At 34.0% G+C, this 17,551-nt stretch overlaps 1 protein-coding gene across 2 annotated transcripts in view; it reads left to right on the top strand.

Annotated features, from left to right (window-relative positions):
- LOC140436894 (fatty acyl-CoA reductase wat-like) overlaps positions 1-17,551 on the top strand; it is a 208,130-nt gene that overhangs the window by 34,082 nt on the left and 156,497 nt on the right. For both annotated transcript variants that reach the window (XM_072526056.1, XM_072526057.1), the window contains exon 2: positions 13,383-13,588. In XM_072526056.1, the coding sequence (XP_072382157.1) occupies positions 13,397-13,588 (192 nt within the window). In that variant the 5' untranslated portion in view covers positions 13,383-13,396. The remainder of the gene's footprint in view (positions 1-13,382; positions 13,589-17,551) is intronic.

Raw genomic sequence — 17,551 nt, 5'->3', positions numbered from 1 at the left:
TGTGTGGTTAATCAACGCTATTATCTCCAACATAATTTTAATTTGATGCTGTGCTCTTTTTATTAATTCTTTCTGATTTTTATAGAGTGTTTCTATATCCCAGCATGCCTCATCATTTATCCCTAAAATGGACGTTACTACGGTCCCTAGTATGTCTCTCTTTTCGCTTCGTTTTACTTTTATTGACAACGATTCGCTTATCATTTCAATTCTTTCTTTCTCTTCTTTCAGTTTGTCTAATATGTCGTCACAATTAATTATCTTTGTCGCTAGACACAATTCATACAACCCTTGTATTACTGTTCCTATCATTTGCCCATCCTCATGAATTCTTTCTTTTTTAAGTAGGATCTTTATTCTATAGGTTCCCCGGTCTACAAATACATCTCCTAGTGTTTCAGTAAATAGGCCGGGATCGAACGTATATATTTTATATAATTCTGCGTTCAAGAGTCAAATAAGGTTAAAACATTGCTATTAGTATCTTTTTCCACCATGTTATTGGGTTATTTTTTGTGCTTGTCTGGTTTTCTTTCTCGAGCCTTATTAATTTATGTATTGGTCTCTTTATTATTTTCCCATTTGCCTTTTTTAGTGTTTACACTGTTGTCAATCCTTCAGGACCCGGGTGGGTGTCTATTACTTGTGCTAATGACAATATACCTGGAGTTGTTTCTTCTTGTTTTATTATGACTACTTCTTCGTTTTCTATATTTGATTGGGCCCTTTGCCATTTGATTCTCTGTTGGAATTAATGTGAATAATCATGTCTCCAAATATTCCACAAGTCCCTTTTGATTTTTCTAATAGTCTTTCTTCCCCACCTAGTCGGCATTTTTAAGTAAGTCATTAGTTTTTCTTCTCTCGGTATGATAATTTCCTTTCCTATAAGGAAATGTGCTAGTGTTATTAATATTTTCCCGTCCGGATCTTTTGCAGTATTACATAATGGCCTTGGATTTATACAGGCCTCTATATGTGCTAATAATGTGCCTATTTCCTCGTATGTTAACACTGTCTCTCCTATGACTCATCTCAGGTGGTATATTATTATTCGGACGGCACTTTTCCACAGACCTCCGAAATGCAGAGATGATATGCCACTGCGTACCAAGTGTTACCAGGGTTTGTTTTATGCTATCTGATATTTGTTTGCTTTCGTTTTCTAATAAGTTAGCAGTTCCTATAAATATTGTTCAGTTGTCGCTGTATGCTGTATGCTGTATGCATTACTGCACTGTCCTCGTCATGCCGAGAACCTCTTGAATGCTGCGATAAATGTATCTGTACTAATATCACTTACTATTTTAATGGCTCTTCTGCCGTTTATTATCTAATATTTTTATTTTATGAAGTGCAATGTTTGTTGAAATCTGCTATGCAGATTTTTTATGTGACTGCCAAATAAATAGTTTAGTCAGCACGCTTTTATTGGGTAATATTTTGGGGTGTTTTTCGGAGAAATAAAGCTCCGTGTGTCTTAATCTTTGGTTAACTCTTAGTATTCCTTGTTCATCTAGATGTGGTATCAAGGTCATTAGTTTGCTTCCTTTCTATAGGTGTTTTTTATTTCTTAGCTTGTATATCTTTTGTCAAAAATGGATTTGTTGCGTTTATTTTATGACTTTTAGTAATGTTTCTTCGAGTTCTTGAACGGTCAATTGCTCTGTCCAGATCTCACAGTCATATAGTAATAGAGACCACACATAACACTTTAGTGTTCTCAATCTTATTGAGACTGATAGCTTGGGGTTACAAAGCATTTTACGCATATGCATGAAACCAGATCTTGCTATTTCAATGCGTCTTCTAATCTCTTTTGAGTGGTCTAGTTGACTATTTAGTTCTCTGCCCAGGTATATGAAGCTTTGCGAACTCTGAAGGGTGATACCATTTATTTGTATGTTAGGTGTAACTTGTTCATGGGGATTTTTGTGGAATACCAGAATTTTGGTTTTGGAAAAGTTGTTGAAAAGTTGGAAAATGTCCAAGCCCAGCCTGTGACTTTCTTCTGATAATATGTTCATCAATATTGTTAGTTAGTCTTCTGTTTCTGCTAATACTACGGTGTCATCGGCATATCTTATATTGTTAATGATGATTCCATTGGCTCTGGCACCTTTAGGGCGATCTTAAAGAGAAGCTCTAATTATATGTTCGTCGTATACATTAAAAAATAGGGGGGATAAAATGCACCCTTGACGCACTCTTCGTTCTATGTTGATGTACTTGGTGTTTCCGTTCTCTGTTCGAACGCATCCTGTGTGGTTCCAGTATGTAATACTTATGATAACTATGTCGTGTCCGTCCAACTCTACTTCTTTTAGCACCTCAATCAATTTTCCGTGTTTGATGCGGTCGAAGGCCTTTCTATAATCGACAAAGCACACATACAGCCGTTTTTGAACCTCAAGATACCTTTTTGCCATCAGTGTCAATCCCATAATTGCTTCTCTAGTGCCTTTACCCTTTCTAAAACCATAATGAGAACGACTCAGGTATTCTTCACACTTATTGTGAATTTGGTAATAAATTATTCGCATAAATATCTTAGCGGCATGACTTATTAGGGATACAGTTCGATGGTCTTTACATTTTCTTGCTTTTTGTTTTTTAGGAAAAGCTATATATGTGGATGTTAGTCAGTCATACATTATGCCATGTTCATATATAATGTTGCAGAGGTATGTTAATTTCCTGACAGCATTATCACTTAGGTGTTTAAAATGTTCGGCTGTTATTAGGTCTTCGCCGGGTGCCTTGTTGTTCGTTGCGTCTTTTATTGCCTGCAAAACTTCTTCGGTGAGAATGTTTAATTTTTCATCTGTATCTATTTGCGGGGGCTCTTCTGTTCTCTGATCACCAAACAAATCTTTAAGATATTGCTCACATATTTCTTTCTTTTTTTCAGTGTCTAATTCCATTTGGTTTTTCTTGTTTGTTACAATCGATAAGTGTTTGGGTTTCCATATTCCAGCTACTTCTTTAACCTTTCTGTGTAGTTCTCTATCTTTATGTTTCATTTGCAAATATTCTACCTCTTTACATTTTTCTTTCATCCACTCTTCCTTAGCTACATTTATTTTTTTCTCAATTTCCCTGTTCCATAATTTGGAATTTTTCGTTTGTCATCCATGGTTTTCTATGTTTACGGTTTTCTTTCTTTATACTTTGGTCTGCTACCTCCAAGACATCACATGTTTTTTAATTTTCTCCCACATGTCTTCAATGTTTTCCTTTATTGTCTTCTCTTTAGTGGGAGGTATGGTCTTAGACTCTAACGGCGTGTCTACCATGTCTTCATACTTCTGTTGCTGTCCTTGGTTAGCACTACTCCATGCTATTCTATGACTGGGTTTAGCTTTGTCTACTTTTTTAAGTTTTAATCGAATAATTGCGACTACAGGATTGTGGTCTGAGTTTATGTAACAATTTGGGTACGTTTTTACATTTAGAATACCATTACGGAACCTTTTGTTAATTGTTATGTAGTCGATTTGGTTCCTCGCAATATTTCCTTCGCAATCTTGTGGAGAACTTCACGTATAAAGACGTCTTCTTGGTAATTTAAACCATATGTTAAGAACCACCAGGTTGTTAACTTGGCAAAATTCAACAAAGCGTGTGCCTCGTTCATTCCTGGTTCCTAAATCATATGGGCCGATGATCGATTTGACTTTTTCTGCTCCTACTTTGGCATTCCAATCTTCCATAAATATGATGATGTCGTCTGATTTTATTTATTTTTTGATCTTTTCAATATCGGAATAGAAAATCTCAAGTTCTTCGTCTGGGCTGTCTGCTGTCGGGACGTATATTTGTATTATATTGATGTCAAATGGTTGTCCATTTAATTTGATAATAATTAATCTGTTGACTGGTAGGAGACTTTTTGTGTGTTGTTTCATGGATGTTGTTACCAACACTCCTACAGCTGACTGGGCATCATATTCTTTGCCGGCATAATAGAAACAGTTGCCTTTTACTGTATCTACATATACTTTTCCTTTCCATCTCACCTCGCACGTACCAAGTATGTCCCACTTCATTCGTCTCATTTCGTTTTCAGCATTTGCTAGTTTGCCTTCTATATATAAAGTTTTAACATTCCACGTAGCAATTTTAAGTTTCCTCCTGGGGATTCTTAGCACACCTTGCTGATTGAATGCCTGCCGGGAACTAGGGGCCATGTTTTGATTTTGACTTGACATATTAACTATCTTGGAAATTTAATGCGATGGTTTCCCACTTGCCTTATGCATCCTATGCCGTTGACTACGGGATGTCATTCATCCGCCTTCGGGGACGATTTCTCCTCCCCAGGACTAGAGGGTGCCCTTGCGTCATTCCTAAGAATAACATTGAATGTTTATACCGGCAAACACTCAGACCTCATCTGAGTCAGCCACCTAAGCTATCTACTTAAGTGTTGCCTGTCTTCTACCGCGTAGAGGTGCAGGTTGGGGGTTTCCCTTCATTGAGATCAAGAGATTTCTTGATACACTCTAGTACTTTTAGAAGACTTTATATTATACAATATGACAACACTCTTTTCATTCGTTCTAGGCATGACAATCTTTTACATTTGTCCTCTTTTTTATAGAGGTATATACTCTTATTCTCATTTTAACCTCTTCTTGATGAGTTTCTAGAGGGTTTGAGATTATCAGCGTAATTGTCGTTTTACTTGTTAAATAGGTCCATTCCACCATAGGTCAAATTTTACTAGTTCTATAGCGCTAAGCCCACGCGATATAATATTCGCTGTGTTGTCTTTCGTGTCTACTTTGTAGCATTTCTCTGGTACTTTTATAGTTTTCGTCTCTTCAACTCTGTTTGTGACGACATCTTATATCTTTTTAATATTCCTTTTATCCATTCAAGAGATATAGTTAAGTCAGACCATGCGTATATTTCAATATCCCTTCTGTTTAGTGCTTGCAATGTTTTTTCATTAGTTGTGCTAGTAGTAATACCGCACATACTTGCAGTCTCGGTAGCGTCAGTTTCCTTTTTAATGGGGCTACTTTTAATTTAGCTATCACAAGACTAGTTTTGGTTTCCGGTTTTCATACCCTGGAATAAATTACTGCCCCATTTCCTTTCAATAATGCATCTTCGAATCCGTGCAATTCTATTTTATCGCTAGTGTTTATGTTATTCTATTTAGGTATTGTAACTTTTTTTCAATTTTTTAGTTGCTCCTGGTATTCTTTCCATTGATTCTGTTAGCGTTTTTTAGTTCCTTATCCTAACTAGTCTTCTGTTTCCATAATTCTTGTAATAAGATTTTTACTTGAATTAGTAACGGTGCTATTCATCCTAGCGGGACGTGTAGCTTGGCTAGTTCTGACAGTATATGTCACTTTGTTATTATTTTTTTTAATTGCCAGTTTTACTTTGAACTTGATCGCATCTTCTTTCGTTGACCAGTGAGTGACCAATAAAAAAAGTTTTTCGTAATTTTTTTTAAATCCCTCTTTCTTAAATAATTGCATGAGCTCTTTCTAAACTTCTTTTGCTTCAGCTATGATTCCAGAACCTGCTAATATGTCATCTACATACATATTTTCTCTTTTTATTTTTGCAGTCTGGGGAAATTTCGTGTCTTTTTTCTGTTGCAGTTGTACTTTTTTTATTCAAACTTTACTAGTTCTTTCGCGCTAAGCCCACGCGATATAATATCCGCTGGGTTGTCTTTCGTGTCTACTTTGTATCATTTTTCTGGTACTATTATAGTTTCCATATCTTCATCTCTGTTTGTGACGAACATTTTATATCTTTTTAATATTCCTTTTATCCATTCAAGAGATATAGTTGAGTCAGACCATGCGTATATTTCAATATCCCTTCTGTTTAGTGCTTGTAATGTTTTTTTATTAATTGTTAGTAGTAATACCGCACATACTTCCAGGTTCGGTAGCGTCAGTTTCCTTTTCAATGGGGCTACTTTTAATTTAGCTATCACAAGACTGTTTCCATAATCCTTGTATAAAGGTTTTTACTTGAATTAGTACTGGTGCTATCCATCCTAGCGGGGCGTATAGCTTGGCTAGTTCTGACAGTACATGTCTCTTTGTTATTTTCTTTTTCATTGCCAGTTTTACTTTGAACTGGATCGCATTTTCTTTCGTTGACCAGTGAGTGACCAGTAAAAAAAGTTTTTCGTAATTTTTCTTAAATCCTCTTTCTTAAATAATTGCATGATCTCTTTCTGAGCTTCTTCTGCTTCTTCTATGGTTTCAGCACCTGCTAATATATCATCTACATACATGTTTTCTCTTTTCATTTTTACAGCCTGGGGAAATTTCGTCCCTTTGTCCTGTTGCAGACTTAATGCTAAAAATGATGCTGCAGCTGTGCTGTATGTTACTGTCGTTAGTAGATATTCTTTAACTGACATGTTTGACGTCGTGTCTCCATAGTATCTTCTGGTAGACAAGATCTTCTTCCACCATTTTAATTTGCCTGAACATCTTTTCCAAATTCGCTGAATATGCTATTCTGTTGGATCTCTATCTTAAAAGTATGTTCGCTATGTCTTGTTGCAGTTTTGGTCCTGTGTGCATAATGCCATTTAGACTCACTACCGTTGAGCTTTTACTCAATGCGTCAAATACAGCTCTTATTTTAGTCGTTGTACTGTCCTTTTTTTTACCAGGTGATGGGGTAGGTAGTAACCTCCTTCATGGTTTTCTATTATCTTTATGTGTCCTTGTTTTTCATAGTCTTCCTATATTGTTTGTAATCCGATTTTAGTCTACCATCTTTTACGAATGTTTTTTTCTGATTGCGTTAACCTGCTAAATGCCTGTTTTCTGCGTTTTTCCTAATTTTCCTATATTATCTATATATGTATCTTCGTTCTTTATATCTTTTTATATCTTTTATAAAGTTTGCTTTCTTACTCTACTTCTTCTAGTTCCCAGAATTTCTTTATTAGTTTGTCCATTTCTTGTCTAGATATCATACTACACACTTTAAAATTCCTTGATTTTTTTCTTGTGCAATTCCTGACACTATCCATCCTAATTTTGTATTTTGGATGAGTAGCGAGTTACTTATTCGGCGCATTCCATCTATCAATATGTTACTGTATTCCTTTACCCCTAATAATACGTCTAGCTCTATCTTCCCTACCCTTTGATATCACGGATTTGCTAACAAAACGTTCCATCTCTATCCTCTAAAGCATCCAGTTTTTCATTTATGGTTGCATCCATTACTAATGTATTTATTTTCTTCATATTTCTTTAAATTCCTCCTGCATTTTATTGTGTTTCCATATACAATTTGTTGTTTTCTTATTTGTATATGTTTATTTTGTTTATCTTTTATTCTAGGTAATTTACCTTTTTATCGGCCCCTACTGTATTCCTCTAACAATGTTTTCCTTCTATCTATAGTTTGTAAATCTGTTCCCGGTATTTTGTTTTAAAATATTTATCTTCTGTTGTACCCCCATCTAGTAGTTTGCCGTAATTGTTCTTAAAATTTTCCCAATTTTCGTCTAATGCCTTCGACCTGTCCTCGATGTATTCCCAGGTCTTCCTATTTTTAGGGTCCTTCTTCATATTCGTCGTTACCCTGGCGATCTCTTCACCAATTGTTGATTGATCAGTGTACAATTTTTCCATCCTCGTTTTTTAGGTAATTTTTTTATTATTATTATTATTATTATTAATATATATTATATAATATAATATATATAATATATTAATTAATAAATATTAACATATAAATAATTATAATTATCTTTAAGTTAATATTTATTAATTATTCAAAATGTAAGCTAGTTATTAGTTAATTAAGGTATTAGGTAATATAGTTGCATATTCTTCTTATTTATCAATATAATTTATGCCAACTTGCAAGGTCAGTTTTGTTGTGTGTTCGTACGTATTAAAAATATTTGATTGTTCAGCTTTATTATGGAAAATAGCAATTAAATTTTTTTTGATATCTTAAACGTTACAATGAAATTTGAACTATTTTTTAATTATTAAAACTAATTCAAATGTTTGAAATATTATAAAGTTGGGCGCTTAATAGTTCAATAAGATTATTGAGAAAAAAAATTAGATTATATTGCACGTACTAACGTAAATATATTTTTTTATTATATTACTTTTATTTATTATTTTTTCTTGTGTAGGTCAGTTATGTTTGAAAGCAAATGTGTACAGCAAGTAAATACATATATACTAATTATTAACTTGAATTAATATATTTGTTGCACTGTTTAGAGAATAAATGAAATATTCAAAGACTTACAGTTTTAAGTTGGATTGATACTCCTTGGATTAAATGATGCTAACAAGTGGATCGATTGACTGCTTATAGTTCTATCAAGTGTCTGGATGCTAATGCTGATAACAACTGGATTTATTTGCTGCTAATAGCTACATGGAGTGTCTGGATTTATTTTCTTTTCCACCGGGTTTAGTATCTAGTCTGGGTCTAGGTGTTGGTAAAGTGGACTGTAGTTTTAGGTCGCTATGTGGTTTTTCTGTTTTATTTATTCTTAGCGTTCCAATTGTAGTTATTTGGTAATCCTGAAGCCACTTTTCCACAAGTGAAACTGATGTAAACCAGTTAACGCGTGAACCACAAATATGTTTGCACAATCTTAAAACTACATCACTATGGTTGTTAGAAAATCTAGTTCCATTTTTAAAGTATAACAAACTTTTGAATCACAAACTGCTTGAACCTGTTTTATTAGAGTTTTAGCGAATGTACTGACGGAACGAACATTTACCTCTGAAAGCAGGGAGCATCTCATTAATGGTAACAAATTCTATATGATTATAACCATTTTGATAATTTTTTTACGAACTGGTCAAACATCACACGAATGGCAGCTAAGTTGTCAATTTTTGATCGCTCGGCAGGCACGTGTTTTCTTAACATCAAACCAAACGCAATGAACAAAAAATTTAAACCTTTGTTTCATTATAAGATAAAAAATTTCTGTACCATTACCGTCTCTCCTTCAAAGATCTTCTGCGCTGTCATCATTACAGTGTAGTAGCCTAAATAAATACTAGAGTTCTATAAAAGCACGGATTTTCATCTCAGATTAGTATTTTGCTCTTGCAAAAAGTTTTCTTGAATGGAGGCTATGTACTTATGTGTATTTTCTGCCATGATACCAATAATCGTGCCAATCAAGAAAAAATTCTAAATCTCGACAGCATTCTTTAAATATTTAGTAATTTTTGTAGGCCCTTGTGAGCGAATTATTATGTTACCTTGTTTTTTTTTCTAGTGGTTATTTAAAGTATGTTACAGTAAGTTGTACGGTTCTTGTCTAAAACAATAAAAATTTAGCATGACTTGCTAAATTTAAACGGAAAGTGTGGAAGTATGTGAAACGACCACGCTAGAGCAGTTCCGGTTACCACTTGACTCTCTGGAATATCTTGTAACCTCTCCTGAGTAGTTTAGAGAACAGGGATGGATGAACTACTTCAGGTACTAAGAAGCAGTCTCCGCAAGCTAAGGTGTGGGGTAATTATGCTGATTGCTGAGTGGTCACAGCAGTCAGCACAGTATGTATGCGGTCGTGAACAATCCACTTGGAAAACCAGGCAGACCCCATTGTATAAATCCTTCCCCTGGTAATGCAGGGCTCTGCCAGGAGTGAACAACCTTTCCCTAGCTACTCGTGGAAACGACGTAAATGTACAAGAAAAAAACCAAAAACCAAAACCAAATTCAAGGATCAGCTTCACCTCAGCCTGAAGCAGCAGTAAACCTTGCGTTAGTGGCGTGACTAAGAATGGCATATTTAGTGGCGTGGGAGACTAATATCACCCATTTTTTATTTGCCATTTTTTTTTACTTTGGGATTATTTTCTATAGAAATATAACCAGTACAGTGCATCTATCAAGATAAAATTAAAAAAATATTACAACAAAACTTTATTTTCAAGTACACGATAATACATTCACAAAACCTGATTTTGATCACAGTTTATAGAGATTTTTTTTTCAAATGGTCACCACAAACCCATTTTCTACATTTGAAACAGAATTTTCTGGTGGTTTTATCCCGAACCATTCCACATACATAACATCTTCCTCAGGATCCGGTTCTAGCTTCGGCTGAATGCTCATCTTCCTCAATACCAAGCAGCAGTTTTACACGTTGTCGTAGCTACCTTGAAATATTTGGATTTTGAGACCTTCGTTCTATTTGAGGTTTTATCAACTTCCAACTCAGGTTTTACAAGAACAAAACACGTGATATCTTTTCGTTTATATGATGGTGGTATTTGTAAATTAAAACAGCATTTATTGCGGAAATGTCTACCAGATTGTAGAACAGTACCATCGGCCAACGTCTAGTGTGGCGCGCAACATTATTATGTTGACAACGCTGGTCAACCAGGTCTACCATAAGCATTGTATCAAGAAACGAAATCTGGATTTACTTATAGATAAATAGCAACATTCCACATCCATTCCCTTTAAGTAATCGCAGAAACTGTGTAAGTTTTTCCAGAATGATCGCAAAGAACCTATGAGGAACAATAAACCAATAAATGCTTGAATTTCCGTTGTATCTGTTTGTTGTGCATTTCGATCTCGTTAAAAATTGTTACGGATTCTATCTATATAAATATTAGTGCAATGAACTACTGTGTTTATTGCTATCTCATCGAGAACGAGACGCCAGATGTCTCAATTATTATGTTATGTGCAAAACGGGACACAGACATTAATAAAGTCCTTCATTAATGTCTGTGTCCCGCTTTACGTTTTGAATCAAAGCGCAATAAATTTTTAATAAACTATGATTTATTTATCCCGCGGTAAACACTAAAAACACGATATATTATACATAAAGATAAATTAATACAGTTAAATACTATTAATTTATTCCCTGAAGTACGGGCCACAGCATACAAGATATTGTCAAATATTTTGCACGAGAGATTAAAGAATTATACTGAAATGTTTCTAGGAGAATATCAGGCAGGATTTAGGCGTGGACGTTCAACCAGTAACCAGATCTTTACACTACGACAGATCCTCGAAAAAGCGCAAGAGTTTAACATAGATATATATCATATTTTTGTCGATTTTAAAGCGGCATATGACAGTGTCTTAAGACCAAGTCTTTACAACGCTATGAATGAGTTAGGAATTCCAAAAAAACTCATATGTTTGATAAAAGTGACAATGGCGAAGATGCTATCAGCAGTAAAAATTCAAAACGACTCGTCAACCCCATTTCAAATACATAGGGGTTTAAGGCAGGGAGATGCGCTGGCGTGTCAGCTTTTTAATGTCGCCTTAGAAAAAGTTGTACGAGACGCTGATTTAGATAGCAGGGGAACAATATTTAATAGATCAGTCAAAATTCTAGCATATGCAGACGACGTGGACATTATAACAAGAACTAGGGCGAGAACTGCGGAAATCCTAACCGAGCTAGTAACAGCAGCAGAACGAATGGGTTACAGATAAATCAAAATTAAACCAAATTCATGGCGACTAACACAAACACAAGAGCTGGAAATGTTGACACAAATTTAATCATCAATGACCAAAACTTAGAAGCATTCAAAGAGTTCATATATCTAGGGACATCGGTTAACCCCAATAATAACACATCTGAGGAAATAAAAAGGCGAATAATAATTGCAAATAGGTGTTATCATGGTCTATCAAAGTACTTAGCTAACAAACGTCTGTCTCAAAAAACTCGTATAAGGCTGTATAGAACAGTGATAGTCCCCGTTCTCACATATGGATCAGAGGCATGGACGCTAACGAAAACAGATGAATCCGCTCTATCCATTTTTGAAAGAAAGGTGCTACGCAAGATATTCGGAGCGGTCTGTGAGAACGGAATATGGAGGCGTAGATATAACTTTGAACTGCAAAATATCTACAAACGTACGTTTAATGGTAAAGATATTACCACTATAATTAAGCGAAACCGCCTGCAGTGGGCAGGACATGTAGCCCGGGCCCCTGAGTCAAACATGATAAAAAAGATTCTAACAGCGCAACCCGTGGGAATGAGAAGATGGGGTAGACCAAAGCTGAGGTGGATGGACGGGGTAACACAAGATGCCGAGAAGATCGGAGTCGGCAACTGGAAAATTCAAGCGAGGGACAGAATAGAATGGCGTAAAAAGCTTGAGAAGGTCGAGGCCCTCTAAGGGCTGTAGCACCAAGATGATGATGATGATGATGATGAAGTACGGGCCATTACTTTGTTTACATATTTGTATACTAACCTGTAGAACGTTATTCCTGAAGATTTTTTATTAACATTGCTTCTGCTACTGCAACTACGTTGAGAACAAGACACCATTATTATGCACTATCACAATATATTATTACAGTTTCTATAAAAGTATTATAAAACTAAAAATATTCGAAAAACAACAAACGTAAACAAAAATATACGATCTGTCAAAAGTGTCAAAACAATCTTAATAATATGGCCGAAGTGAGGTCGTTTTTAGTCACGTGATGCCCTCTCCATAGATTCAAACTCGATAATATATATATATATATATATATATATATATATATATATATATATATATATATATATAATATATGTATATATAATATGTATATATATATATATATATATAATATATATATATATATAATATATATATATAGATATATATATATATATATATATATATATATATATATATATTTATATAGTGATATAAGATTGAATGCTCGAATAAATGAATTTTAATCAAATAAAAGGCAGATATCGAGCACAGTTTTTATTAAAACTTGCCCAAGTACTTTCGCTCCTAGAGAATCTTCAAGAGCATTTCGTCAAAATTAGGCTATCCAACAATATATGAAGAATGTCATATATTGAACATTAAATCATTCATTAATACAACATGATACAAGGACAAATAATTTAAAATTAATAAAATCGTCGAAGCTACATATTGGGTGGCATCAGAAGAGAGCATGAGAAAAGGAGAGAATTCTCTATCCTGAGTGACAAATTAACATTGGCTATGACCAGCGGCTTCTTTGTTGTATACTAACTCCCCATCCTTTCCAGATGGTTAAAATTTAACCAAGGCAGCAACAAAATATTTACCTACTAAATTTACTAAAAAGTTAGGACTATGATTAGTAAACAGAGAATAAAATTTTTAACTTAAAATTCTAATAAACCATTTATTTTTGGAATTAAAAAATGTGGTTTATTTCAAATAGTATTATGACAGTAAGCTAATGGAAAAATAGATTAACGTCATATTCTCCATTAAATAAACTACAATACCAAAAATAAATTCTTTATTTGAATTTTATAATATTATTATAATTTCATTATACACAATAAAATTATTGACATAGCATTTTATTCGTTTCAGAGTGCACATGAAAAATGGAGGACACGTCAATCCAAAAATTCTACAAAAACACCAATGTTTTTATCACAGGCGGTACTGGTTTTATGGGAAAGATCCTCATAGAAAGATTACTTAGATCGACGCAGATAGAAACACTCTACCTGCTTGTCAGAAATAAGAAGGGGAAGAATATTCATGTTCGAATTGATGAACTATTTGATGATGTGGCAAGTATTATAATTAATTTAATCTAACATACTAATATTGAAATATCTGGCTGATACAGAAATATTTTAGAAATAAATAGTTTCAAGATTTGCAATTATATTCACAATAAATTGTGAAAATCCAATTGTCTTGAAAACGATGACTGCCGATTTGATTTCAAACTAAAGTGGCGAATTTAACTTTCAACCATCAAAGCTGCTTTTAATTTGAAAACAGTTTCCTTATTCAAATTGCAATTATTTATTATTTTGCAGTTCATGCAAAGTGATAAATAAAGTTACTTCGCTCTAACTAACAACGCTCTGAAGCCCTCTTTTTGATCGACCGTTATAAAATGCAGCAGTTAACCTAAACACAGTTTCCTAATTGATAAATGTTTATACAAAATGGTGAATAAAGTTACCTCTAATATACTTATTTTAGTATTTTATATTTTGTATTTTTTAGTATTTTCATACAATTTCAATTTACTATCGACCAAAACGATTTTTTTTACGTTTTGTGTGTTTTTCTAGCAAACTTCCAAATTTGGATGACCACAGAGTTTAGAATCATTAATTATTATTAATTAATTAATTATTATTAATTAATTAATTATTAATATTATAACATACAAAAATAAGATTTTTCAATTGGTTTATAAATTGCAAAATATTGGCACTTAAACCCTCATAACTTGTAAACTAATATTTAAATTAAGATTAAATTTTGACAGGTGACTTTTTAAGGATAGGTTTTATATCATGAATTTGTCCTTAATGGCGCCATTGGTATGTAATTTTTTGTATCGCATCTTGTGATTTACAATTAATTAATTAGACAATGCAGATAAAGCGTAAAGTTGTTAAGTAAACCTTTGTTTTCTAAATTTCGCATAAAACAATCGTTAACTTAAAGCAGGAACCTTTTTTATTACCTAAGATCCCAATGTAAGATCACTCCGTTCATACCGTAGTTAATCAAACTCACATTTCTACATACATTTAAACTTAGGAGAATACATTGATAATAGGTTGCCAGTCAAAATGTGGCCTCAAATATTTTTAATTTAATAAATAGTAATTGAGTGCAGTTAAACCATCGCCCGGTAAACAACAGATATTCATCACATTATCGAAATCACCAAATAACTTACAAATCAACAGTTTAATAATTTGTAAAAGTGCACCAGAAGTGAAAGTGCAATATCTACCGTCTGGGTAAGTGTTTGCAAATCTTAATTTGACAGTATTTCATCAAATAAAATACATTCAATACATAAATTAAATTCACAGCTGACTAAAAACAAAATAAATAAAACAGTTGACAGTCGTTATCAATGTTCTCATGAGAGAGAACCAACTACACAAAAGGATAAAAATGTAATCATCATTAAATTAAATTCTTTACAACAAAAATGTTCCCGACCGAGAATGAACCTGCATTAAATCTCAACCAGCAGACTGATCCAATCGACCAACAATTATGTCCAATGCCAGGGATGCAAACATCATACATACCTACTTCTAGAACACCCAAACCCAATATCGGTAGATATGTATCGTCATATCGGTACTAGCAAAACCAATTACAATTTAAATATAAATACAACTTATACATTCATTCAAATCAAATACAATACCCTCAGCATACAGTCGAAAACCCAAATTACTCTTCAGAGCAGTCATCGAGCGAAGATGAAAAGGAAAGTCATACAAATAGACCTACTAAGCAAAATACACAAACCACAACAAACAACAGATTCCAATTGCTACAAGATCCACAGACCAATGGAAAGTAAACTGTCAACAAAAACACTGATAACCAAATATCAACTACTTAATCAACAGACCAAAGGCCACCTCCAATCTATATCTACGGAATGACCGACTATATGGCAATGATTAATTCACTGACAGGGATCGCCCCCGCTGAAACTTATTATACAAAAACACTCCTAGGTAATGTAGTAAAAATAAACGCCTTAAGTCCAGAAACGTATTGGAAACTAGTAAGCTATACGAAAGAAAAGAAAATTGTATTCCACAGCTAGCAATTTCAACAGGATAAAGCATATAGAATTGTGGTAAGAGGTCTCCATCACACAATTGATACAGATAATATAAAAATCGAACTTTCGAAAACAGGCCACCATGTTAAAAACAAAATCAATGTTAAAGTAGAGTAACAAAATACCTCTTCCACTGTTCTTTATCTATCTTGAACCCAACACAAATAATAAAAAAGCATACGAAATAGAATTTCTATTAAACTCAAAAATTAACGTAGAGGCTCCAAAATAAAGGAACAGTATAATCCAATGTAAGTAAAACACATAAAAATACCCAGACTACAATACAGCGCACAACCCAAAAAACAGAGTGCAGCAGTAAAATCCCACATAAAGGTAGTTATTCCCAAGTCGCTTCAAGAAATATCGAAAGACAAAATGAAAACAGTAATATTAAATAGATAACTACGCCAATTTCAGACTTCCTAAATGACTTTAAAATGTTATTTAATTACCTAGTTGCTTAATCAGAACAGCATGATGCTCAATATGCTAACAACAGTCATTAGCAAAATAACAAATTAATGGCTAAGCAAATAAAAATAGCGGCGTTATTTTTAAAAAATTAACAAAATAGATATATTATTAGTTTCAGAAAATCATTCAACTGATAATACACTTGTCAAAACTTTATTTTACACAACATATTTTACCCACCATCCCGAAGGAACAGCCCCATGCAGGATCGGCAATCATAGTCAGATCATCTGTTAAATTTAACATTTTTATGGCAAGATATATGGCAAGAAATCCGTGCCCTACAATCGTTAAACGCTGACAAAGATGTTGTAATTTTACCAGCAGACAAGGGAAACGTCACCGTCGTAATGAAGACAACCGACTACAAAACGAAAATACAAAATCTTCTAGATCCTTCGATATATAAGAGACTTATAAAAGATCCCACAGCAGTCACCCTACGGAAAATCAATAGACTTATAAAATATTCGTCCATACCAGAGGATATAAAGCCAAGAATATGCAACAGCGAAGCAGTCCCATCACGCTTGTATGGCTTGCCGAAGATCCACAAAGACGATGTACCCCTACTCCCTATTGTGAGATCCATAGGATCTCCGTCTTACAGCCTTGCTAAACATCTGGCCGATATTTTACAACCACATATAGGAAAAAACGATGCCTTTGTAAAAGACTTCGCCCATTTCATTGAGAAAATCAAAGGGATAACTTTACAGGAATCTGACATTCTTGTTAGCTTTGATGTTGTTTCCCTATTTACAAGAGTTCCCCTAGAAGACGTTCTGAATTTAATTGAAGGACTAGTTTCCAAGGATATGGTGAAATTATACCCTATTTGCCTCACTACCAGCTACTTTTCATGGGAAGACCAGATTTATGAACAGATATATGGAATAGCAATGGGAAGCCCACTAAGCCCGGTCGTAGCTAACCTTTTTATGCAGCATTTAGAGAAGAGGGTAATGGACTCAGCATACAGGCCAAGGGTATGGTTTAGATACGTCGATGACACTTTTGTGATTTGGGGTCACGGAGTAGAAAAACTGAACGATTTCCTGTCTTTTATAAACACACTACATCCAAATATTCAATTTACGATGGAAAAAGAAAAAGATCAACAACTAGCGTTCCTAGATGTATTAGTAAATCGAAAGGAAGGTTACTTAGGAGATAAAGTGTATCGAAAACCTACACACACGGACAGATACCTCAACAGATACCTTAGGAACTCAAATCATCATCCAAGCCAAAACCAAGGTATCATCAAAACTCTGGCGAAGAGGGCGAAGAGAATTTGTGAACCCCAGCATCTCCAAAGTGAACTTCTTCATATTGAAAAAGCGCTCACCTCCAATGGTTATACCAGAAGAGAAATACATAAAGCGATGAACAACATTTCTAGAAGAAAGGACGAAGAAACAGAATGTAAAGG

Source organism: Diabrotica undecimpunctata, chromosome 3, assembly GCF_040954645.1.
Source record: "Diabrotica undecimpunctata isolate CICGRU chromosome 3, icDiaUnde3, whole genome shotgun sequence".
Taxonomy (NCBI): domain Eukaryota; kingdom Metazoa; phylum Arthropoda; class Insecta; order Coleoptera; family Chrysomelidae; genus Diabrotica; species Diabrotica undecimpunctata.
This window is presented reverse-complemented; position numbering and strand designations above follow the sequence as displayed.